This window comes from Haemaphysalis longicornis, unplaced genomic scaffold, assembly GCF_048455015.1.
Source record: "Haemaphysalis longicornis isolate Haplotype H1 unplaced genomic scaffold, Haemaphysalis longicornis Haplotype H1 scaffold_2, whole genome shotgun sequence".
NCBI lineage: Eukaryota > Metazoa > Arthropoda > Arachnida > Ixodida > Ixodidae > Haemaphysalis > Haemaphysalis longicornis.
The window spans coordinates 271038709-271065111 of NW_027526295.1; the positions used below are offsets into that span (position 1 = coordinate 271038709).

The window sequence follows — 26403 nt, forward strand, 5'->3', positions numbered from 1 at the left end:
GCGCATACGGACCTTGAAAGCCGGATTAAACTTTCCTGTCGCTATAACCAGGTTGCCGTTCTAGTGATCCCAGGATATTACAAGAGATTTTGACAGCGTGGAATATCCATTGTTATTCTACAAGGTAGAAAAATTAAATTTCCCAAGGTACATCATAGCATGGCTTCGTGAATTTCTGAGAGACAGACAGTTTAGTTGTGTAAAGGTTAATATTTGTTCCATCAGAGGTGTACCGCAAGGGGCTGTTATTTCCCTTGTTCTTTTTAACATCCTGGTAAGCTCAATGCCTGTGGTTCCGGTTGCCTTTTCGTATGTCTATGCCGACGATATTGCGTTTTTTGTATCAGCCTCTGATATTCTAGCCCTCTACGTATCAATGCAATCATATTTAGATATCATTTCCTCCTGGTCAAATAGTGTTTATCTTTCTATAAATACCACTAAATCCTCTTCATTAGTTTTTCCTGTCAGCAGCCGTGTAAATATATCTGTTACCAACAGTGGATCACCACTCAGGTGGACTCTTTAAGATATTTCAGGATGATTTATACCAGTAATCTAGACTGCCGCCCACATATAGCTCATATAGCTCCTAAGACGCACGCGCTGTTGCCATGTTAAAGCGTCTCAGCCATAGAAAGAGGGCGATGCGGAAAGATGCCCTTCTCATGATATATAAAATCTACATTCGCCCTATTTTAGAGTTTGGCTGTGTGTTATTCTCTGGGTTCACGGCATATAAGCTGCCTCATTTGGTCCTTCTGAAGCGGCAGGTTCTTCGCTGCTGCTTAGGGCTACCGAAGTATGCAGCTGATGCTGTCCTGTACCTTGAAGCGCGAGTCTACTAAACAGGTTTCTCATACTTACTGTGGAAGGCTTTCTGAGAGCCTATGATTAAAGGGCTAACAGGCTGCAGCCTGTCTTTAAGGTTGAGCCAGGTGCGTTTTTTACGCACCAGTGCCCATATCATACCGCCGGCAAAGTACTTTTGTACCAAGTCTTATTTCCCAGTTCAGTCTAGAAATGAATAGGGTGACTAATTTTCTCCATAGGAGTATTTCCGTCTCTGTCCCTCCACGACATCTTCTCCAAAAATGCCAAACACTTACATCCGCGACTACTCAATGATCTGTTCCAAGATCATTCGGCCTCCATGCAGCCAGAAGCTGTAATTTATAGAGATGCGTCTCAGAGCGACGAAAATCCAGGAATAGGTATATTTTCCCCCTCCTTTATTTCGTCGTTTTCAGTCGGACTGGTAAAATTTATCCCGATACCCCATGTTGAATTGTTGGCAATTGTCTTGTCCTGCGTAAATTGGATGCATCAATTGTGCCCCCAGTTACAATTTCAGATTGGCTTTGAATCTGCTGAGCTCTCATTAACCCTAAAAATACCCCTCTCCACCGCACATTTAAATCACTCCTGCCACCTTATCCTAGGGAAATCCACCTTATTTTGGTACCTACCTGGCCATGCGGGGATCTATTCAAATGAAGCCGCTGATTCTCCAGCAAGAATAGCGCCCTCTGGGCCCGTCGTTGATGTCGTTCCGCCAACACCTTGTATCACTGCTGCTAGGTATCGCAGGATGCTAAATCTACAAGGACAGCAGAAATCAGTTTTATTGTCCGTGAGAGATTCTGTCCACCTTAAGTTCTCCTGGTAATCCGACTGTTGTCCTTCGCGCAACCTGGAGGTTATACTAACGGCTTTTCGCTGTCGGTTTCCCAAGCTAAACAGGTGCCCTCATAGGTCTCGTCTGGCTCCTACGAAATTGTATTTTTTCCTCCATCTCAAGAACCTTTGAACTCAATACCCTGAAGAAGGATCATATTTTATTTTTTTCTCCACTACTACTCACCTTTTCTTCACTACACCTACTACCTTTTTCCCTCTCCTCCTTTCCCCGCAGAGTAGCGTGCCGGCGAACTGATGTCGGCAAAGCTCTCTGCATTTTCCTCTTCAATAAAGAGTTTTTCTCTCTCTCTACACCTCAGTGTAGGTACTACAACGAAGAGGAGTCCGTCGACACATTCCTACTATTCTGTAGACCTTTTACGAGACTCAGGTACCAGCTCCTCGAAGTGCCACTCCGCAGCCTTGGGTTTGCCATGTTCCGTGCCGGCATTACTTCATTCGGGGCTTCTGAGACGGGGTCCAGTCGCCAGGATGTTTGCTCTGCCCTCCTGAGATTCATTAAAAATACTAATCGAATCTCTATCTGATTTGAAATATTTCCTCTCACTTTGAATTTGCCAGTTATTTTTCCCAATTTATCAGTGAAGTATTCTTTCCAACCTTGTCAAATTATCTTTGTATAATGCCCTGTAATTGGACACGAAACGTTTTCTCTTCCAACCCCTGATGCTTGGCCGATTCCCTGATTGGGTATATGCCAAACCTCAAGGAACAACAACAACAACACGGACACATTGCAAGACCTATCATGGCCACCTGTGCTTAAATCACATCACTCTGCGGCAAGACCTATTTACAACGCTTCACCATGAACTATCGTTCGTCTCGTTTGTCTGCCGCGAGATAATATTATTAAGAAAGAATGGGTTTAGCGTTAGGAAAGCATGTTTGCACGGGTAGGGTTACGTAGGCAAGAAATCCAGTTCATAAAATGAGAAGGCATGTCGATTTCCAGGCGTTTCTCATGTCAGGTAAGGTAGTCCACATTTTTCACAAGTTTCCCAAACAGGCATCGAGCTCACGCTAGGACAAGAGAACACCAGCTTTGAGTCGCTTTATTTAAAGAGATGACAAAAAAAACTTCGTCTGAAAGCTCGTCACTGAGTACATATTGTGGCCGTTGCCATGCATGGACGCAAATCACAGAAGATGACGCGTTGTACAATACGCAAGCGTACAATAAATAGTGCTTCGGAACAAATGTGCATACACAAAAAGAGTGCTTAGAAAGCGTGGCGGGGAAGAGGGTACAGCAAGAGGTTATGAGCAGTTTCATTTGGCTAGGCATTGAAACAACATACACAACCATGTTATCTGAGCATCGTCCCTTTGTGAAAGCGGACATTTATGTTTGTGACAACATCATTGCCAGTGAAAGATTTTTCGTAAATTTATCCCCGTTTGCTGAAAAGCAGCAAATGACATGCGCTAACATTATTTGAAGGACTTTCCTAAAGCTTTTGAATGTTATTGCTCCAGCTGGCACACAACTTCCAAATATAAAAATTTCTTGTTGCTGAGTCAGCCAACACGGAGGGGGGCTGAATGCTTTCAGGCTTGTAGATATGCACTGAGTAACGTTTGTGTTTTGCGCGAACAAATGTTTTAATGCTCTGGTTTCCTCATAACTTTTTGGTGTTATGGGCAGCGGAAGATGGCTGAGATAAATTAAAAACTTGACGGCCAGAATTTTACTAACAAAGCTATATCGTTTGGCTATCATGAAATGATTTTCATAGAATAAAATGACATTTTTTTTCGCTGGCTCAAGAAATGTTGAGTTGCGTACTTTTACGGCACCTTCCGTACGCCATCACTGGTCGACATGGTCCTGATTACATAAGTCAAGGAAAGACTTTTTCAAGTTCTTGGTTCTAGTTGTCAGTACTCATGTCCACACACACCTGCAGTAACAAAGCTCGTCAGTTTATTTCTCTTTTGGCTCGATTAGCGCTACATCTCGCGTTACGCCTAAGTCATCACCAGCTGAACAATGTTTTTAAGCTTGTTCGAATGTATGGGAACTCTGCACTCCCTAAGCTAGAATACTGTCAATTCTGTTGCATTGGTCGCTATAATAAATGCACCGTGTTCTGTATAGCTGTGCTCCACACTTTAGCGAAATTAAAACTTACAAGTATGGAGTAGACACAACAAACCTAGAAAAAAATAAAAGAAAGGGGCAGCCATCAAAAACGAAATAACGAATGCTCCCGGGGGTTCGATCAATCGGAGTGACATCGGAAGTAAACGGGGAGACGAAGCTATCATCCAAGTAATGTGTCTAACCAAGGGAACCTGCAATCGCTTGTGATGACTGAGCAATGACATTGAAAAGCATCAGGAACGAATGCACTCAGAAAGGGTTCTTTTTATCTATCCATACAACTGAGTATTTAAAACCCACTTCAGATAGTTGTCGCCTTACCAACGTGTTTTGCGTGTACCACGTGACAAACAACTTCGACTTCATCACGAAACCCGGAAATGAATTTTAAGACATTCAACATTCTACTAACAACACTAAATATGTTCTTTCCTCCCACGTGAACAGACGAAGACATCGATAGCCCGTGGAACATGGTGAAGGAGATCTGCCTGTATACACTTTTCCCTTAACATCTACAATCGATGACTATTCACAAGAAGGCTGGCACACATTATGTGGGTGTGATGACTTTGTGTTTAGTTGGTCCTCCTGGAATATCTAATTCTCGCCTGTACACGCAAAAAATTGGTTTCGGATAAACATCAAGAAAAGAGGGAGCAAACCAGATAACGGGAATAGAGCACAGAAAGGAAACAGGAAAAAGGAACCACTGGAGGCAACGAATATACTTACACACATGCCGCGATAGCGTAGATGGTAACACCAAACAAGAACAGTGTTCACGTAGCCTCAACGGAGCGAAAGCTCGCAGGCGGACGTACAACAAAATTTTCAGCTTATGTGACGAATGTGGTGCCCCAGCAGATGATGCGTCCAGTCATTTATCATAGGTCAGCATGGGTACTCCGCACCCATTGGCGGTTACAGCTTCATCATTGAAATCAACCTGGAACGACATTTTCGCGTGTACCATTTCTTTCTGTGAATGATATACAGGCTCTGTGCGCAAAAAGGCCTTGACCCGAAGGCGTTCACTCTGCTGCTACCATGCCCGTGAGCCGATGACTCCCGCACCGGCGGCCTCCACTCCGCCGTGTCGATGACTGGTATGGCACGCCAGTTATGTTATCTGGTGCATGGCTGCAAAGAGGGGGAAAAATTTATGCACAAAGATTAGTCAGTATGCCGCGACTCTTGAGTGGAGCTGCGGTATTTCCGTGGGTTTATACAGCAAGCAGAAATAGCTCTGAGTTGCGGAATTGAACCAGATCAAGGGGCCTCCAAGCGTTTTGTAGGGCTTGAAAGCCATGTACGCATGCGTGAATTACATTGTAGTGTTCACATTTTAGCTGGTTTTTTAGGTAGGTTTACATACTCTGAGAAGAATCTGGCTAGAAGATCTTCATCGAGTCACCGACCTTTTAGCAACTTATTTCTTAAAAAACTTAGCCGCAACTCTAAGTATATTTAAAGGAGTTCTCGACCATTCTTACGTGGCAATCTTTAAATGAGAGGGAACACCTCTAAAATCGCGCAAACGTACGCAAGGAAGACTACTACCCAACTGGTTTACTGTTAATAAAATGGTGTAAATACGGCCGCCTGTAAAAAACTTCCAACCAGACTTGGTACGACATGAAAAGGCAATACAGATTATGACCTGGAAATGTAATACAAAGGTTATATCTCACTGTCACAAAGCACAACCTGTCTATAACACGAATTCGACGCCTTTTAATTTTTTTTGTCGTGTTTTGTTACGCCATATTAGCGAAGGTTATATCAAGTGCAATCAACTTCAACTGTGATAAAAACAACTGACGTCACGCCATCGAATTCCAAAAGCACGAGAAACAAGTTATCAATCTGCGGTTCACTGCCTACGTTAGATAAGGAAGGAAAATAGCTACACACATAAAGAGAGGGGACACAGCAATCCAGCCATCGCTACACAGTTTCCTATAGTCTCTAACTAAATAAGGCGTGGAACCCGCCGCGGTGGCTCAGTGGCTACGGCGTTGCGCTGCTGAGCACGAGGTCGCGGGTTCGATTCCCGGCCGCGGCGGCCGCTTTTCTGAGGGAGGCGAAAAGCAAAAACGCCCGTGTTTACGAGATTTCGGCGCACGTTAAAGACCCTCAGGTGGTCAAAATTAACCCGGAGCCCTCCACTACGGCGCGCCTCATCGCCTGCGTTGCGTCGGTGCGTTAAGCCCTACGATCAATCAATCTAAATAAGGCGTGGAACCGTTTCTTGTCAGTGTAATGACCTCGTACATTCACGTGGGTTTGGATTTGTTAGAAATTTAGTGCGCAGCACTTTGGTGCCCGCGGCGGCTTTAAATTTCTGTCAGCACGTCCGACGCCATTAACCCCTCGTTCAACCCCCCCCCCCCTCACACTTTCGCCAGAGGTTAGGATCTGTCCGGAAGTGTGAGGCGGAGGGTGGCACGCGCTGCTATGGCGTCATCTCTCTCTCTGCCTCCCCCTCACACTTTCGACATGCGTCGTCACCCCGGTCGACGCCGAGGAGCGCCCTAGCCTCCCACTTTCATCCGACGCTCCTCTATTCGTCGCTCATCCGTACCGCGGGACATTTGCGCGGGAGCTTCAAACAAGATTTGCAGAAGGGCCCATCTCCCCGCGAGGGGGACTCGAGTAAATGCGTCGCATAGGGGGTGGGTGTATTGCGTTAACGTTTAGTGTTTGGGGAGTTGGTGGTAGTGAATGCGTTGTATCAGCAGCTTCTTGGCGTAGTTTGAATGAGTCAAAGATATAAGGCGCGTTCGTAGCATTTCATTCTGTGTCGGTTTTGTGGCGCAGTGGGAAGAGCACCATGTACCTCGCGTTCCGCCCACAGGTAGTGAATGCGTTGTATCAGCAGCTTCTTGACGTAGTTTGAATGAGTCAAGGATATAAGGCGCGTTCGTAGCCTTCCATTCTGTGTCGGCTTTGTGGCCCAGTGGGTAGAGCACCATGCACCTTGCGTTCCGCCCGCAGGGTCGTGGGATCGAAACGTGGCGCCGGTAAGTATTATTTTTTATATAGTGTAGGGGGAGGGGTGCGGACCTGTTGTTGAGAGCGAGGAGGGTAGCGTGATGCGGGAGAGGAAGAGTGGGGGAGAGGGCGCGCCTGCGCGCTGAGCTGTTGCGGACGGACATCGGACGCTACATGTAAGTTAAGGATATGAGGCGCGTTCGTAGCATTTCATTCTGTGTCGGTTTTGTGGCGCAGTGGGAAGAGCACCATGTACCTCGTGTGTGTTATGTGAGAAATGCTCTGCATTTAAAACATATTCTGCGATGGGGACGCGCTGCAAGATGACGCCAGAGTAGCGCGCGCCACCGTGCGTTCGCTGACACGAGATCACTTCCTGAGGCGCAGCAAATATGCGCCGTGACCGAGAATACGGCAGTTCGCGCTGCGCACAAATTTTGCATTAGGGAGCATTATATTGGTCAGTGCTTTTTTGTAGGAAAATTTTAGATACATTCCACCTGTTGTGCGGAGGTAATCTCTAGCTAGAAAGACATAAGGCTCGTCTAGGAGCGTCATACCTGTAGCCTTTCATCACAAAACTGCGTCTTAAAGAGGACTGAGGGACGAGTTGAGAGGAAAGTGCTCGAAGCTAGTACTCCGAATAGGGCACAAAGAGTATCTGGGTACGGCGGAAAAGTTACTCTTACAGAAAGCCTCTTCTCATTGAGTCTACCGAGACAGAACTAACTGGCGTGATTTCTCCGCGTATCGCCGACATGAAAAAGAAGTCCACAGATTGGCAGTGCGAGCTGCGGGCACGACCCTCTGCGGGCACGACAACGCGGTGGTCAATTACTCTAATTTTACGAAACCATCCAAATGCCAGAAACAAAGCTCAAATGTGGGTACTGAGTAGTTTAGAGTGATAACTCGGTAAACGTACATGTATAGTTCCTAAAAACTCCCCCCCCCCCCTGGCCTCCAGGCCGGCAAGCTTCTCTTCAACGTAAGGGGCTGTAAAGAAGCTACGTCAAAATCTGAGCCCACCAGATTTATGCGATCGCACCAGGCTGAAAAACGTGGTTCTCCACATGAACGTCATCCAAGCAACAATTCTCGCCAGCTGTTTCAGAAGGAGTGAGTATTCATTCGAGCAACGCCGCCCGTACCTTTAAAGTACCTTATCCGTGTTCACGAAGCTGCTATTCCAACTCAGGGCTTGTGTCACGATGAAAATTAAGAAGTCTGAGGAGATTCCTCAAGATGACAGCAGTCGATTAGACAGAGAGTGCTATTGAGCATGTCCTGCTTCCGAGAGAGCTCAGCCAGCAGCCTGGTGATCCTAGGGCCAGCGCAGCGAATCACAAATGTAGCGTGCAAAGAAGTGTTCGGCTCACTACGGTGACTTCAGGACACTTGACTGTACACTTACTAGATGCGTTGAATAGATGGATTACCTCTTAATTTTTAGGCAAATTCAGGTAATTAAACACCATGTACATAGCATACCTTTATCGTGCGCTTAGCCGAAACGAAAAAAAGTGAGGCCATATGAAAGTGCTAAGCCTGGTGATTTGTAGTTTCGTACATAGGTAGTGGTGTCCAATTAGGGATCGATTTTTGTTTATTAAACCCAGGTCAGTAAGTAGGACAACCATAAAATTTCACCACAGCGGAAAATTTAAGAACTCAAGGCCGAACGTTTCAATTATTGTGGATTAAATAGCGGAGCTGCCCCGGTTTCACTGGGTCGCATACAGTCACAAAACAAAGAGTCTGAGGACACCTGAGCCCTTGTTGTTCGTTGTGAAGGAGACAGCATGCATGTCCAGTTGAACGCCTGAGTTGCACTGCTATCACCTCGCATTGTCGAAGGGCTTAGTAGTATTGACATCTGGGACGCCCTGCTTATGCGATTCGCCTTAGCGCTTTAGAATGGCGTGTATCTGTGTTCTACGCGTTGAGCCACGGCTCGTTTCTTGGCGACGACGGTTAATTTCTCTGCTTGTCTGTTGGCTCATTTGACTATGTTCTTCCGCTCCCATCACCTGCGGTGTGCAAGGGTGCACGGCTACCTCTCGCTACCGCCCAGTTCAAGCTCGTGGCATGGAACACTTCGTGCTATGCAACCCTCTCGCCGCGCCTTCTGTCCGTACCACGATTTCCGTTCGCAGGCGGTTCCCCACCTCGGGCACCCTTGCTGGGAACTCACGCAGGCCTGTTTGTAGAGGCTAAAAGTAACAGCGAAAGCAAACAGCTCCGATGTTTACCATCGATGTTTAACAGGGAAGCAAGTGCTAGTGCTGAATGTAGCAGGGTAACGAGGACAAACAAAGCATCCCATTGTTATCTATTCTGCTCTCAGGAACCAGGTCTTCGCTGCACCACAAAGGGAAGTAAGGAAACTAATTAATGCACTTTCTTGTTTGTCACTTCAAGCCCAACGAAAGAAAAACCAATGCGTGGCTAGTTCGGGTCCTCCTCCCAATAGCATATGACGAAAAAGCAGCAAAAAACTAGGTGAAAAAAACGTTAGGGTGCTCTTTAACATCCGAGTGAGATGCGAGATAAATAGGTGTCGGCGCCACCCTTCTATAATGGCAGCTGGCTTTGTTAAAGCTGCAAGGCCTTTCTTGCGTAAACGTCGTCCACACAGCCTAAGCGTGGCGTTCTGCACGGTATGTGTGAGAAATTTACTTGCAATTTCTTGACATAATTAAGTAGTTTAATTAAGCGCAGTCGCGTTGAAATCTCCTTTAGTGGCTAAAGGTCATGCTTGGGCTTTGTAAATCTGCAGTCTTGGATAAATGCAAGTGCTACAGACGACGGGCTTACACGTGGGCTTCCTAAGAGTACCTTTTGGCCATCCCGATAGTTGTTTTGCGCATCCGGCCGACTTGCGTGCTTGGGGATAGACCTTTTGTCGCAATAAAAGAAGCTGGCCCGCAGTAACAGAAGTACACGTCCAAATGTCCCCTTTCAACAGCCTTGACATTATTGCATTCACGTTGGAAAAGTTTTTCAGTAACAAAAAGACAAGTTGAGCGCGTACAGCCGGCCATAACTTATACGTTAGTACATTAGAGTGCACTCAAGTGCCTATCCGCCTTATAATAGAACGTAGTGTGAAGTGAGCGATATTTGCGTACAAAAAGGGCGTGAACAGTTAACACGTACAATTGTTAGATTGGTCTTCAAGGCTGTTGTATCGAAGAGGACGTAGCCGATGCTATCGTGTCACAGCCGTTTTTCTTTACTGTGAACTACAGAGTACACGCAAAAGAAGCGGACGTATTTGCGTGACAACCATGGCAGCATACAGAGGCTCCAAACAAAATGATGAAGGGGATCTTTAGAGTAACCATAGAGGATCCTTGTGCACGCTGTGCCGACATGCGAGACCCATGGAATATTCCGCCCATCATAGCCCTCCACATACCCGAATACGTCCGCATACTCGGGAAAGGCGAAGCAGTCAGATTCTTGTGCCTAGAATCGGCTTTCACGACGTCGCGCCATCACACGATGCGGCAAGCTTTTCAAAAACAGGTGGAAAGGCTGCGTTTCACTGGTTTTTCGTGGAGGGTAGTTTCAGCGGTATCCTAGACACTGCTACAGGAGATGCGGCGGAAACGAAAAGGCAAATTTGTCCCAAATGACGTCTGAAATGGTGTCCTATGTGCATGAAGTTTGCCACGACATGGAGGAGGAAGCTAAAAGGCACGGTGTCCCCGTTGTATTTGCAGCGGAAAAAAAGATATCCTTTCTTTCCCACCGCATCTCTGCTGCGCGAAAGCGTGCATACGAAAAGAGACACGCTGGGTCATTTGTGAAATGCTATACCGGAAAAGTGAACGAGATCTCCCTGGCTTGCGGGAGTGCTTACATCGGTCAGATGGGGCGCTGCATAAACTACGGAGCACGGGAGCATGGATTGTCGGTAAAGGGACCCCGCAACGCTTTTTTCAACCTTTTTCTAAATCTCAAATGCTTGCAGAACGTAGTGAACCAACACAGCCACTACTTAGATTATAAGGCCGCAAAATACCCCAGGAAAAATGACATCTTTATGTCCATCCGATAACTTGGAAACCTGCTAAAAAATGTTTCACTCTTTTCCGGTCTTCGTGTTCTTCGACCGCTGTAATTACGTCATTGCAGTGGTCTAGTAGCAATTGTTCGCCTTTTCCGGCGCACCTAAGGTGCGATTGAGAAGGGAAAAGCTCAGGGCGATGACGAGACCTCAAATCGCAGCTCTCACCGCGGGAAATAGCCTGTAGACGCCTTTTTTTTTTTCTCGTTTGCATTAATTTTCCTAAGGCAGGCTTCGCCAGATACGGTTACATTTCATTCTGTGTGGGACATTTCCAACCATACGAAATGCCCCCTTTCAAGTTTGTGTGCTTGGCTAAAGTACTGCTGGGCTAAAACAAAAACTAGTATAGTTAGTTATTCGCGTTTTTTTTTTTTCGCAGCTAAAATCCTGCTTGACCTTTTCTGTGGATTTGTCTTCGCACTTGCCGGCGATGTGGTTGTGTCTTCCTGTGTTGTTGTGTTGCTTGCCTGAGCAAGCCAGAGACGTTCTTGGGAAGCCACTATTCGTCCAGTGACCAGCCCGGTAAAGCTCCAGCACGGTTTTGTACAGCTCAGACCTGGAGTCGAGTGTCTGGCAAGCACACCTCTTCGAAAGATTTCCTCCGGGCAACGGTTGAATACCCTTATCCATCGGGATCTCGGGCCCCCGTTGGAGAAGCTGTTACGAATCAGCGCGCCGCTGTGCTTCAAGCTTCGTGCAGCATTCTTCGGCTGTCTGGCCGAGCCTCCACTACGTGCGCCTTTCGAGTGGGCGCCTTTGTGACGGTGACTCTGGCTTGCAGCCAACAGATCCCAACGTGCCGCTACATGCCTGGGAAATCCGGATCGCTGGCACATCGCTGTCGGTGGGATTCAAACTTCGGTGGTGGGAGACAAGGCATGCAGAGGAAGCGGAAGACGCGGCAGAGAAACCCTCCCTCCCCCTCTCTCGGACTCAGCGTGCGCCACTACTACCGACTCCTCACGAACTCTGGAAAGAGCGTTGTGTGTGTCTGTACCATGTCGTGCCTTGTGCAAAAACTAGGGGGAACGCAACGCTTGTTTGACGGCTAGTGCTTTGGGTATAGACATGATCCCCCCCACCCCCTAGGCCATGAAATTCATTCTTGTTGGAGCAGTGACTCAATGCTGTCACTCTGCTCGAGTCCTGTACTGTAACCTCGCCCGTCGAGGCATTGTTCTTGTCTTGCTTGGGCTCATCTCTCGCCATGCAGTAAGCAAGTTAGGTTGGCCTTCGGCTTCTTGTTGTCATCTTCAAGGCAGCCACATTGGCTGGTCGCTCGCTTCCCCACGCTACCACTCGCATGACGGAGGTGACGGAGCGCAGCTCGGGGATGCCTTCCAGAATGCAACAGAGGTTCCGCACAGACTGCTGTGGTAGGCGGCTACGTGTCTGGATGAATGATAAGAATATGCATAGTTATAAGTCCGGTTCGGCAACACTTTTTTTGTTGGAGGACTAGTTCAGTCCTAGACTTTGCTTTTTCTAACGCCGGCATTATCTCTTCATGGTCTACTTGGGTCTCGCTAGGAGTAGTGACCACATTCCCATTGTATTTGATATTGTGTGCCCCTCTACGTCCCAACGAGCTCGTATGGTTCGGCATACCAACTTACACCGTATGCAAAACAAAGTAAACGTAGCACTTCAGTCACTTCTATCCGGTAATGATGAACACAGGGCAGTTCAAGCTACATTCGTCCTTTCCGGTTCTGCTAAGACTTCTTAATTCACTGTATCTTCCAGAAAGATGGGAATATCTTGCGGCGGAATGAAGATTACGAACTAACGTATAATCAAAGGCAAGCGGCTTGGAAAGAAGCTCTTATTGGAAAGCAATGCCCGCCTAACTGGACCAATTACAAATTTGCAGCCGCCATATTCAAATGGAGTGTCTAAAGCGAAAGAAGCCCGTAATACCCTGAAGTTTGCCGCTTTCTCAAAGCCGAAGAATAGGTAATTGCGATATAAAAGTTAAGTTCAGTGATTCATATGAATATATTAAGTGATTCAATCAACACAGGAGTCTCCAACAAATTGCACAAAAACTTCGATCCCGCTATGATTCTGTTTCTTCCGCTCCAGTCAAGTTTGCTTCAAGTCTTTGACAATGTCGGAATTGGCTGACGTTGTTTCACAGCTGTCTGTGGCTGCCCCGGGGCCAGACGCCATTACTCTGCCAATGTTACGTTTGTATTTAAGAAATCCCCTAAAGGCTTACTCAACACAGTAAACACGTCCCTGAAAAATAGCTGGCTACCGCCGGACGGAATAGAAACTTTCTGAGATAGTGCAATTGCTAAAAAATGAATTTTTAGGTATATCCGAGGTAACATCACACCGATTTCCTTACCTAGCAACTTGGTAAAGCTGATCGAGACGATACTACATGGGAGCCCTGTGCGTTTCCTAAAGAGTAATAGCATTTTAAGCCGCGCCTAAATCGGCTTCAGACGTGGAAATTCTATTTGGAAGGCTCATGTTAACATCAAGAGCCGCGTTAAACTATCCCGTCACCTAAAACACTTCGGCGCACATGTTACTCTGGATATAACGAAGGCCTACGACAGCGTAGGGTATAAAACCATAATGTCACATCTAGACTACAACGACATGCCCGTATGCATTCAGTCCTGGATGCGTTTAATTGGAAGGACACTCTTTTGTTCCAAAGATGGCTAATCATCTTCGCAATATCAACAATTTCGTGGAGTATCTCAGGGGTCAGTCCTTTGTCGGTTTCTTTTTTACATTCTTCGGAGATCAATTCTGATTATGAATAGCATATAAACTTACGTTTATGCAGATGATATTGCTTTTAGATGCGACGCATCTCATTCACTCGCCTTGTCCCTCCATATGGCGTCGTCCGCACCCCTCCCCTACACTATAAAAAAAAATATTTAGCGGCGCCAGGTTTCGATCCCACGACACTGTGGGCGGAACGCGAGGTACATGGTGCTCTTCCCACTGCGCCACAAAACCGAGACAGATTCAAATACTACAAACGCGCCTTATATCCTTTACTCATTCAAACTACGTCAAGATGCTACTGATACAACGCATGATGGGGCAATGATTAAGACTTGTAATAAAAGAAAAGAAGCTCCCACTTACAGCAACAATGATGGAGTAAAGGTCGTTGCGACAGCGAAGCCCCAAGCATACCACTTAGAGAGATTGACCAAGATTGGCCAATAAAACATAATAATAATCATAAAACATAATAATCATACGCGTTCCCGACACGTTTCACGCGATTTCAGAATCAATCCAACGGAAACACCAAGTGAACCTCACGATGCGTCGCATCTACACAGGGTTCCTCTCGCGGAGAGGTGGGCGCAATTTTTATTTTTCGGGCATAGGCATTCTGACTTGTGTCAACGATTAGACAGCAATCTGGTCGCCCTGGATAATGCAGGCTTCATTTATCGCTTAAAGGGGCCTTGAAGATAAAAAAAGGGCACATCTCCCCGCGAGGGGGACTCGAGTAAATGCGTCGCATAGGGGGTGGGTGTATTGCGTTAACGTTTAGTGTTTGGGGAGTTGGTGGTAGTGAATGCGTTGTATCAGCAGCTTCTTGACGTAGTTTGAATGAGTCAAGAATATAAGGCGCGTTCGTACCCTTTCATTCTGTGTCGGTTTTGTGGCGCAGTGGGAAGAGCACCATGTACTTCGCGTTCCGCCCACAGGTAGTGAATGCGTTGTATCAGCAGCTTCTTGACGTAGTTTGAATAAGTCAAGGATATAAGGCGCGTTCGTAGCCTTCCATTCTGTGTCGGCTTTGTGGCGCAGTGGGTAGAGCACCATGTACCTTGCGTTCCGCCCGCAGGGTCGTGAGATCGAAACCAGGCGCCGGTAAGTATTGTTTTTTTATATAGCGTAGGGGGAGGGGTGCGAACCTGTTGTTGAGAGAGAGGAGGGTAGCGTGATGCGGCAGAGGAGGAGTGGGGGAGAGGGCGCCCCTGGGACGGCTGTTGCGGACGCCGAGGCACGCCGACAACGCCGGGTGACATCGCGAGTTAAAGAAATGCTCTGCATTTAATACAAGTTTGTTGTATTCGAAAGATTGCGTGTTCTATTGTGCCCCCGACGCTTGTCTGGAAGCAAACGATGCTTTATTCCCTGCGAAATCAATCAATTAAAACTAAAATTATTATTCTCGGGCCAAAACGTGTGTTTGAATGACGTTTGCAATTACATCATAAGAACAGGTCTTTCAGCTAAACTTGGCGTGTAGCGGAGACTTGCTTACCGTCAGTCAACCTAGATGGCGTCACCCCACCGCGGCAAGCCGGTTTCTGTCTTTGGTTTGCTTGTGACCGTATTTAAACCTGGCTTTTTTTTTATGGAGAAAATAATCGTTGCGTGAAACATGGGGCTCGCTCGACAAATATGGTCACGTAAGCCACCGTCACGTGCGTCAATCGGCCGGCCAGTGCCGTCTGAGACAACCCCAAAGCCCCGCAGTGCTGTGCATCTAAACGAAGCATAGTGCACGGAGTACCAACAGCAGTACGCATCGGTACTTCTATGTTTACGTGTGCTTTCGTAACTTCCACTGTTTGTCCCATCATTCTTACTGATATAAAAAGTCTGTTCCCTAAATTTAAGCGCAAATAGCTCGTTCGCCAAGCTCATAAGTTCTGCCTAATGCGCGTTTGCTTTTTCCGGCCTCCTCCAAACGCAGAGCAGGCTGGTATGACATCATAGGTTCTGTGGAGGGAAATGAGCTAGCGGGTCACATGGCCATTCCCATTTTTCCCAATTTTTGAGCTTATTTGAGTGAAGTTTACGTTCAAAAGGGTGTCATCATGATTCTAATGAGACAACCTTTTGAATGAACAAAATGGCCCCTCTAATGTTCGGAAATTCGCTGTTCTAGTATTTCCGGTTACGATCTCCATATCTTTATGCATTTTGTACTGACAACAATCCATCCCTCAGGTTACATAAATATTTCGGGGTAAATGACAACCTTACATAGCGCCCTCATGAAAAACATATTGCTGCTAAAGAAGAAAGAGGTGCAGGCCTGCTCTGTAGGCTAAGTAAGCACAAATTCGGGTTGCGTAGCGACCACACTCAATCATTTATTGGTGTTATATTCGCCCGGTACTACAGTTTGGCTTTGTCCTATTTCCTGGTTGTGCACCGTATAAATTGCATCCCGTATTTCTGGTTCAGGTAATGGCTTTGCGATTATGCTTGAGATTACCAAAATATTTCGCTGGCTTCATCTTACAATTTGAAGCACGATTTTCTCCACTTAAGTACAGATTTCAATGATTGACCATATTAACCTTTCTCAAATTGTTTGAGAGTCCCCATTGCACGACGTACAGTTCTTTTTCCATCTGAGGCCTGACCTTTTTTAAAGCATTCAGTGGTCCCGTTTCCAGCGCCTTCAGTTGGATATCGTACAGTCATGACTTCACTAACTTCATGCAGATCTTTTTGGCTCCCCCCTTTTTGCAATAGTGGGTCATCTCTAGAAAATAATGTTGATAATATCTTCTCCCCGAATGCAAAGATATTGCCAGCCCGATTCCTCAGTGGTTCGTTAGAGGATCCTTTGACCACCCTTCACTTGCATATCGGCATTGCTACCCATGCCTCAGTGGCGAGAATGCTGGGGTCGGAATATTCTCTTAGTCCCTCGATTGACCCATTTTAATTAGGTTCCCTGCTTGTACTCCTATCTTCCAGGCGGAATTATTGGCAATGATTTTGGCTCTTAAAAAGCTTCATCATAGAATATCGGATGTTGTTAGTCTCTCTGACTCCCCTCTCTTTGGGTACCCCATTAACATTCGGAAAAAGATTCTTCAATTATCCGTACATTCCGGTCATTCGTTCCGCATCAGCATCGTGAGGTTAGGATAGTGTTGGCTCCAGTACATGCAGGAATCTCATACAATGAAACGGCCGATCAATTAGCCAGTGTGTCTCTTGGTGGTCCTGTGGTCTTACAATGTCCAAATGATAGCTTTCTATTGGCGGCGAGATTTAGACGTTTACAACTACTCCAGACTAATCGGCAAGACGCCCTTCCCTCTTCTAGAGTTTATAACCATCTTCGCCATTTATTGAAACCGATGTCTTGTGAATCAAAGATATGCGAGGTAGCAATAAATAAACTTCGATGCGAAATTCCTCCATTAAATTTTTTTCTTCATAAATCTAATCTGACTCCACCTCATCAATGCCCTTTCCGCGATGAACCGGTAAATATAAAGCATTTTCTTTTTAATTACCGCATCTTCTACCAAATGCGATGCATGCATCTGGAGCCAACTTATCATCGGCTCCACCTTCCGCTGTTCTGTCACTAGGCGCTTCCGCCCTAGGAGTCTGCCACAGGGGTGTTGTGTCCGCCCTTCCCTCTTATGTTGCGGCTACAGGCCGGTTTCTCTGCTAGTCAGCTTAGCGTTCGCATTTGTTTAATTTTTCTTCTTGACTCTACCTTAACATTCAAAATAATACTTTCTGCTCTTTATTTTCTTTTCTAATTTTGGCATCAAAAATATTACGGGTCACACCCTGATTAGGTGAAAAGCTTCATGTCCAATCCCCGGCGTGGGTATGTGCCACACTGTGAGGCGACCAACCAGCCAACCAAACAACCAACCGATTCCTCTCTGTGTGCTAGGGGCGCCCAGCCGCTGGTCTTGTAAATACGACAAATACATTTTTCTACGGCATCCTCGCATCGTAGCAATACAATAATAGTGCGTTCCGCTGCCGTCCTTTTGACATTATTCGTTTTTTTACGGAGCTCATAGCTGCCTCCATCTTTTCTATGTCATTGTGCGGGCACTCCTCGTTTCCCACATCTACAATAGATTGGCACCCACATACGCTGTTTGTTGTGCCATTACTATCATCTGAATGGGTTTTTTTTATGCGCACTATAATACCCACCACCTTACTGATAGGACTTCCCGCCTATTAGGGAGTTATTTAGTTGGTATTCTCTGAACTCATTCCACTTGACTGTCCCTGTCTTGGCCCTAAAAGAGTGCCCTCGTATGGTGAGTTCGAAACAAACTTAGCTGAAAGTTATTGCTTTTGCGCGCGGGTTCCAACTAATGTTATTTTGAGGGGATGGATGTTATTATACAAGGACTTCATTAACGTCCACACGGTGGATATGGTACCGACTTTCAAGTTGTTTGAACGACTTTGCTCTTGCTCTGCCTGATGCCAGTTCTTACCCTCTAACTGGCTGAAAATAAAATGTGAATGTGTTGGGCGTTCCAACCCTTCCATGTTCCCCCACTTCCGTATGCAAATGGGCAATAAGTTTTGATAGCCATTTTCTTTTGCCTAAGAATATTTCACTTCTTACGCAGTGCGAAACAGTGTCAGTCGTAGAGCCTGTCTAATAATTTCCGTTCTCATACTTCGCGGCACAACTCCCGCTTTCGCGTTTTTAATTAAGTTCCCCTGAGTTAGTTCGCGTCTACGCGTGCATAAATAACGTCGCACATCACAGAATGAAGAAAAGCGAAGTGTAGTTTCGGAAACTTCGTCAACCCAAAACACGAGTCCAGTGTCTAGCCCGCCTCCCCACAAACGGTGCATGGGGCTTTCATCTCCCTTAATAACCTGCAGCTTTTTTTTCTTGCCTCGCGCAACAGACATCCAGAACAACGAGAAAAGAACCGTAAACATTGTTTAGCATATCAGTACTTGGGTTCTGTACCAGTTCTGAGCGCCCTAGTTCTCACCAGTTCTGTGTACTTGGGTATATGCAAGGAGGCAGCGTTTAGCGAACACCGGCCGGTTTATAGATTCTTGAACTACATGTTTCGTTGTCAACATCCCAGAGCACACCTGCAAACGGCAAATCTACATTGTGAAATAAGGTTTAGTGCAGTTACGACGAGGATGATCAGAAGATGAAAAGACTGGGTGGGTGTTTTATAATCATGAACCAACTCGCACAAGAAGATGTTTGATTCAAACCTACGTCCCTCCCCGAAATTTGTTTGGGTGTGTCAGACCAGCAATTCCGCGCATAAGCCACAATAATACTTAGCCCTAATCTCACAAAAGCGGGAACAATTCTAAAGTATCAGTTTAAATATTAGTTTTAAACCAGTAGTAGTAGGGGAGTTCTTATTTGTCTTTAGAACCAATCTCAGTTTTTGTACCTATTCAACTGCACCTTCCGTCGCCAAAATAATTCCAGAAATACCGCAGGGCTCGCCTCTCACTCCTTTGCTATTTTTACTTCACATTACGGACAAGGAAAAGAATGATGCTCTTTATGAACTGCCTATTCCCCTACGGAAGTGGGGGGGAAATGGAAGGGTTGGAACGCCCAATTCCATCACATATTTTGGTCAGCCAGTTAGAGGGTAAGAACTGGCATCAGGCAGAGCAAGAGCGAAGTCGCCAAAACAACTTGAAAGTTGGTACCAAATCCACCGTGTCTATGTTAATGAAGTCCTTGTGCCATGACATTCATCCCCGCAAAATAACATTAGTTGAGAGACGCGTACAAAAGCATTCACTTCCAGCTAAACTTTGTTTCGAACTCGCCACACGAGGGCACTCTTTTAGGGCCCAGGCAGGGACAGTCAAGATAGCCAACTGGTGCCTCAGGAGTAAAACTCTAAGAAAAGCGCAGCAACGCGCCTCCCAGCTGCCCTCCCGCGAGAATCCCAAGCGAATTACCGACGACTAGATTCAATGCCACGCCTTGCACACGTGGACAGCCAGCTACTGATCACGGGCAAACCGCCGGCCGGTGGCACACCGCCCGAAGCATCCGGGCGCGTATTTCCAAACGCTTCGCTGCACAGCACACCCACGTGACATATCTGTTTGCTCGATGCGGAAATTTAATTAAATGTCGTAATTGGGTGAGCCCCAAACCTAAAGCGACCTAAAACATACCAAATCACTATTATTAACAAAAACAACACGTACATTTGTGTAAATAAAAAAAAAGTTAATTTAAAAAACAAGTAAGCAATAAAAGAAAACTAGACGTTGCACCTGCTGGGTCTCAAACTCAAGCCGTCAGCGCGAGAACTTAGTATTCTACATCGAGGCCGCAGAGCCCGAACGGTGGGCTTCTTTTAGCAGGTGTTCAAAAGGGTAGCACTCGCAGTGACGTCACACATGTCACGTGGGTGCTCTGTGCAGCGAAGCGTTTGGAAACACGCCACCCCCGGGCACGAGCTGAAAAAGTAACCGGCAAACGGCGCGGGTTGTGCCTGCGCAAGAGGATTCACAAAACGCGCATTTAAAAGTTGACTCTATATTTTCTTTTCTCCTAGTCAGCCCCATGCAGTGCATCGGAGACCCTGCCAGTGTATATTTCCCTTCCTGCTTCCTGCGTAGGATCAATAGTGGTATAAACAGTTTGAAATCTTATTTACGACAATGAATGTATATTTTTTTTAAAAACATCTTCCCGGTAATTCAAACAGGCAAGTATACAGATTCCGTCACACCGCAGAAACGGACAAAAGCTGACCACACGAGGAAGGGAGGACGGAGGAGGTCGTCATGTGACGGGGACACTTTGTGTTATTTCTGGGGAGGTGAGTGTATAGGCTTGGTAGGAATATTTTGAATGTGAGGAGAATAGGGTGCCCACCCAATTCATTAATTTAAAAAAAGTCAGAAAAATAAAATAATTATCAAGCCAATCGTGCTACAAGGTGCGGTAGATTCGACATATTTGCATTGATGGGCACATTATATATGGTGAGATCATCGGTCGTAATTAATTTAGAGCATACCTAGAACTGAGGCTGGTTGGCGTCCCTTATTTGAAGAAAGAATTAATGAAGCTCACACTAACGGTTAATAATTGAACGTAGCGAAGCTGTACGCAACCTTCACGACCATTACAAAGGTTTAAGTCCACGATTGCAGCCGATTTGCATCTTCTTCGTTGCCGCAACGGCCTTTACTCCATCACCGCTGCTATAGGAATGAGCTTCCTTCATTTTTTTCGGAAGTGATAATCATTGGACATCACCTTGGACGGGCGTACGCGATGGCGTTTCTTTCTCGTTCCGAGCAAGTGTTACCATGATTACGGAGAACATGATTACGGATTACGGAGTCTTTTTCGTTGACGAAAAGCAACAACGCTCGTGTATGCGACATTTCGGCGCACGTTAAAGATCCCCAGGTGGTAAAAAATTAATCCGGAACCCTGCACAACGGTGCGCCTGATCGCCTGCGTTGCGTCAGCGCGTTAAACCCTACAATCACGAGATTTCGTCGCACGGTAAAGATCCCAGGGTGGTCAAAATTAATCCGGACCCATACCCTAAAGCGTGCCTCATCGCCTGGGCTGCGTCGGCGCGTTAAACCCTACAATCAATTCAACAAACCCTGCAATCAATCAATAAATCAATCATTCTCATTCCAAGCAAGTATTGCCACCATTATGAAGAACATTGTTTTGTTCGCCAAACTTGGCCCATCTCCCTAATTTAGTCGGCTTGGGTTGACAAACATGCGCCAGGGACGCTGGACGGTCGTCGCGAGGCACGCACACACGAGCTCTAGGCATTTTCTTAATTTTGTTAACGGCCGGGTAGTCGCCGCGAAGACCGCGATCGCGTGCGCGCGCTCGGCAATTTCGTGGTATTTTTAACTGCGGACACGAAAATTTGCGATTTGCTAAACAGCTTTGCGTGGTTTTAGGAGCAAAAAAAGAACGACTATATTGCTTTCATGTTCTTCGATTTTTGGTGCGTTTTTGTCTCCTAAAACAGCGCAATTGGTTTTTTCAAGTATCTTATGCAGGGCTTTTAAATACCGTTTCTTTTTTCAAATCGGTTATCCCATTAAGGGCAGTGGCGATAAATACCGCTAAGAGGACAATAAAACCAACAGCGCATTTTCCCAAAAGCTGCATAGCTCACGCTGATATCCAGCGTCACCCTAAACCACCCCGGCGCAGCACTAGGTTTGATCAGTGTGGGAGCAAGCATGCACGAGCTCCGCCACGTTTACCCACCGAGGTCGAAGTCGTCCTTGCGCTGCAGAGGCCGGTCGTCCACGCGCGTGATGAGCGTGATGGAGCGCGCCAGGAAGGAGAGGCGGCCGCGCGACGCCCTGGGCTGGTCCGTCGGGGACGGGTGCAGGGGCCGCACCTCCTGGCGCCGGCAGTGCAGGCACGCCGGGCACCATCGGCTGCCGCGCTTGGTCCGCCGCTGGCTGCCGTACCGCTCCTGGTGGCGCGGGAAGGAGCGCCGAGACGAGCCGCCGTCTCCGTTGGCGCCGTCGTATCTCTCGGCCAGACAGGGAACCGCGTCACGCAGTCGCTCCACGATGGACCGGGCCTCGGTGCCGACCTGCAAGGCAAGCCGTGGGGAGTTGTAAGGCACCGCTCGAACAGTAAGGTCATTTGGCTGCTGGGGGCTAAATATAGGCCAGCATGAAGCTGACCTTTGTTTTTTTTTTTTTTTAATTTGCGCAAGTACGCTCTACGGCATAATCTGAATGAAACCGACTGGTTCCGTCTCCACTGGAGCTTACCTGTTATAAATTGTTCCGACGTTAATCATTTTGATAATGAATGTCCCCTCCTTGACGGCAAGAATTCCGACACTTATTGCACATTGGAATGTTAGTTACAAATATGTAAAAATGCTGTTTTGAAACAAAAAAAAAAGCTACGGATTTCCGTGTTACGGCCAAAACAACGGCAGTATCAATGCGGCGCGTCAAAATGAACGACCCGCACCTCAATGCTGTCGTGTGTTTTTTTTTTTTTTTCTCTTATGAACGAACAAAACCAATCGGACGGATTTAGTGAAGTTAGAGAGTTAAAAACTAAACAATAAAACAGAGAAGGAATGATTGGCAGACCGGCACACGTAGTCCGAATGTACAGCAGTCGTGTCGCGCAACGTCCTGCAATGTAGGTTTAAAATAGCTTTGTTTTATGTCGGCCGCTAGGGCATCGTACAACCTAATCGAAATGCTGTATAGGACAAAATTCCAAATGTGCCTTGCTCACCTCAGCGTTGAGAAAGCAGTACAGTGTCGCCACGAGAAAGCCCTGAAAAGGAATGCAATCAAATCTTTACGCTATGCAATGAAATGACCATAGTGTTAACGCTACCTTTACACAAAATATAGGGCACATCAATGTTGCTTGTTAGTTAACTTTACTTCCTCGTTGGATTTCATCGCCCCACCGCTCCACTTGAACGGCATTTCCAAGATCTCGCACAAAACAATGCCCCATAAGCCAACCATACCAAACGTACACCTCTCATAGAAGCGTTGACATTGCTGACGTGATGTATACCCCGGCTTGATTGATTTTAACCCCCGTGGGATGTCTCCAGATTATATTTTTGAAGATAGAGGAAAGGCAGCATACAACATAAAAAAATAATTCTGGTTTTACAGCTGATATTCAGCCTGGAATACCCATGCTGCGGCTGAGACATGCACGACAAATATTAGACCTCTGCAGGCGGCACGGACTCAAACAAACCGTTCTCAGTTAAAAGAATAGCGAAGCAGACAATCAATACATGGGTGAGAACACTGTGCTTTGAATTTCTAAGGTCACCAGATTTCACACACAACGCCGCCTGTATCTACGATTGTTCTCTCCAGTTATCCGTTACCTTTTCCCTGTTTTTTAACTTTAACAGCTGCAGAATACGACAGCTTCACAGAGGGTGACCTTTGTTTACAGTAGCGGATGTCTATAGTTTATTATAGGAAGTGTTTTTGTTGACTTGTGTCTGCCACCTTGTGTGCATCCGTATGTGTCTTTTACCGGTGTCGCGATGTATGCGGGGACGACCACAGGTCTAGAAAGCAAAAAAAAACTCCCACCTCCCCTCGCGGGAACCCCTGTGTAGATGCGACGCATAGGCGGAGCGGCGAAGGGACCTCGTTTTATAGCGCGCATAACGTTGAGGGGACTGCGTAAGCCGGTCCCAGTCGATGACGACGTTGGCGTACTTGTAAAGCGGCGTGGACTCTAGGCGTTTGAGCCAAGCGTGGATGTTGCTTCGCCGGAGAACGGCACACCGGTTATATGCGCAGCGCGCCCGAAGGAGAGGAAACCGCGTAAGAGAGAGTACTGCACATGCGCCGGCCCCAGCGCGTCTGCCGCGGCTATGACGCAACGTGCCGCGGCTATGACGCAACACAATCCACTTTAATCCAATCAAATCCAATCCAATTAAATCCAAGCCAAGCCAATCCAATCCAATCCAATCCAAGCCAATCCAATCGAATCCAATCCAATGCCCTACGCGAGAGAGTATTCGCTATCGGCGAGGAGAGGGGGTGAGCGGCGGAGAGCGCAGCTGGCGCGGCGAGGAGAATGGGGGAGGGGCGGACAACGCCGCCGACGACGACGACGACGCCGGAGGGACAAGGCGAGTGAATCAGATGCTCTGCATCTAAAATGCACTTGCCAGTTGGAAACTTTGTAAGATCACACCCACGCGCCAGCACGTAACGCCCTCTCCTCTCTCTCTCCTCCCACCCTGCACGATCTTACCCTCCTTTCTCGCTCCTCACATGATACGCGATGGAGATTTTCTCTATTCAATTTTCCCGCAATTGTGGGCCTTGAAGCGCCTGGTGCTCAAACTCAAACTTTTTCATTTTTTTAGTATATCACGCCTTATTTCGACACTATTTTAGCCGGTTTTTTTGTTTGTGTTGGAATAGCCAGACCACATCGTTTTTAATTTAAAAAAAACTGCTAGTTTTAGTTATGCACTTATATTTTGTCTCAAGCATGCGTCATGTTTTCATACGTTAATGAGGCGTGCCAGCACTTTTATTAGTTCGGAACAGCGCTGGACAGTATTGCGATACTGGGATAGCGCGTTAGTATCTAAGGAATACTTTTGAGTTTTGCTGTTTCTGTATCGAGATGCACTTAGATGTATCGAGATGCATTTGCACCCGACTAGTCAGATACTACTAAGGCGTATTGAATATATCGCGGTACAATTTTTGTATTTTAGCCGCGATTTATTTTTCGCAGAAAAAAGGACTTCCGTTTTTTCTTGTTTTTTTTCTTTGCGTTCTGCGTAGCTATTCCCTTTTATTTTACACAAGCTGAATTCCCTATGCCGGGAGGCCTTAATTTTTAGGCTAACCAGGGATCAGTGAGGCTTCCCCGCGGATCATTTTTCCATAAGACGCTGGTGTGCATGCTGAGTTGCCAAGAAATTAAAGAAGACACACGCTTCTTCCACTCGGCCGAGTTTATCGGAGCCGACTCATACTCCGAAATAAACCGCCGAAAGGCCAAATGTCAATGCAGGCGCCAAACATGATGACCCGCACAGTCTGCAAAGCCTTTTGAGATGCTGGTTTCACTTAGATTCAATTAGGGGCACTTCGTTGTGTGTGAAATGGAGTCGTTTACTGCTGTTGACGATTCTCTTGTAACAGTAAATAAATTCCGCGTCATGTATTTGGTTTCAAATGCTTAACCCGACAGGAAAATGTACTCAGAGAAGACGAAGCTGCTGAAATCTTACAAAAGTATACCAGTATCGGTATGTGCATCTTTTATTTGCAATCCGGAATACTTTTTACTGTATCTGCAAAAAATATCAATGAAAAATTCCAACCCGCTAGAATGAAAGGTATATTGATAGCAGTATTTTAAGCATCTAACTTATGTGTCGCGATATTTGAACTCCGGAATACTTGAACAGCGTCATTTGCGCGTTTAGCTAGTCCAAAGAATATCGTCTTTAAAACAAAAATGCTTGTGTACCGACACAACAGCATATTCTAGATCCATGCAGGTGGTTTAAATTGTTTCGTAGTCCTCAAATGAAACGTTCCTCCTGCCACATGTGCATCTTCAGCGCGTAAAACACCGGAATTGGATTTTTCTTCCCTTTCTTTATTATGTGTTTCACCTACGAGCTTCCAATCCCGTTCCATCCAACCGCCTTTAAAGCGTGCTTTGCCTGTGAGGCATTGTTGTGCAGCAAAAGAGCTTGCTATAAGAAGATCAGTACAAGAGGAAGGGTGTTTAGAACACAGAAGCTCTTGCAACGACATAAAAACCGAGCCGCCTGACAGAAAAAAGAATTGCTCGAACTTTAGAAAGGACATTCAAAGAGGATGGAAGAAGGAGCCGCGGACAGGCACCCAAACAGAAGCTCCTATGGGTATTGCCCCACCCATAAAATGGTTTTAAAAAAAACTAAAAATCAGCGTACCCAGGATAAACCAAGCGGCGCTAGGTTCCCCTTGGCCCGGTAACAGCGATCTAGTGGCCCTTGCCTGCCTTTGTTACCTTGTAGTAATGCATCGGTAGTCTGTGGAGGGGGAGCGTTAATACTTACTTGGAAAGATGAGAAGAGTTGGTCAATGTAGAGCCAGACCAGTTCGAGCATGTCTCCTGCCGCGGCCAGCGACATGCCGAGCAAGAAGGCGTAGTGTGCGCCGAACAGAGGAACCAGCACCAGCGTAGATTTGAACCACTTCCTGGATGTGCAGTGCCAAAGAAATAAAAAAAAGTCTTGTATTC

General features: G+C 46.5%; 1 protein-coding gene across 1 annotated transcript in view; it reads right to left on the reverse strand.

Annotated features, from left to right (window-relative positions):
* Positions 1 to 2740: 2740 nt before the first annotated feature.
* The window catches only part of LOC144168637 (secretin receptor-like), a 223913-nt gene continuing 200250 nt past the window's right edge, over positions 2741 to 26403 (reverse strand). Inside the window, exons 11-14 of the mRNA XM_077697583.1 lie at positions 26219 to 26360; positions 22888 to 22929; positions 21883 to 22219; positions 2741 to 4951 (exon numbers count right to left, since the gene is read on the reverse strand). Of these exons, the coding sequence (XP_077553709.1) occupies positions 4932 to 4951; positions 21883 to 22219; positions 22888 to 22929; positions 26219 to 26360 (541 nt within the window). The 3' untranslated portion in view covers positions 2741 to 4931. The remainder of the gene's footprint in view (positions 4952 to 21882; positions 22220 to 22887; positions 22930 to 26218; positions 26361 to 26403) is intronic.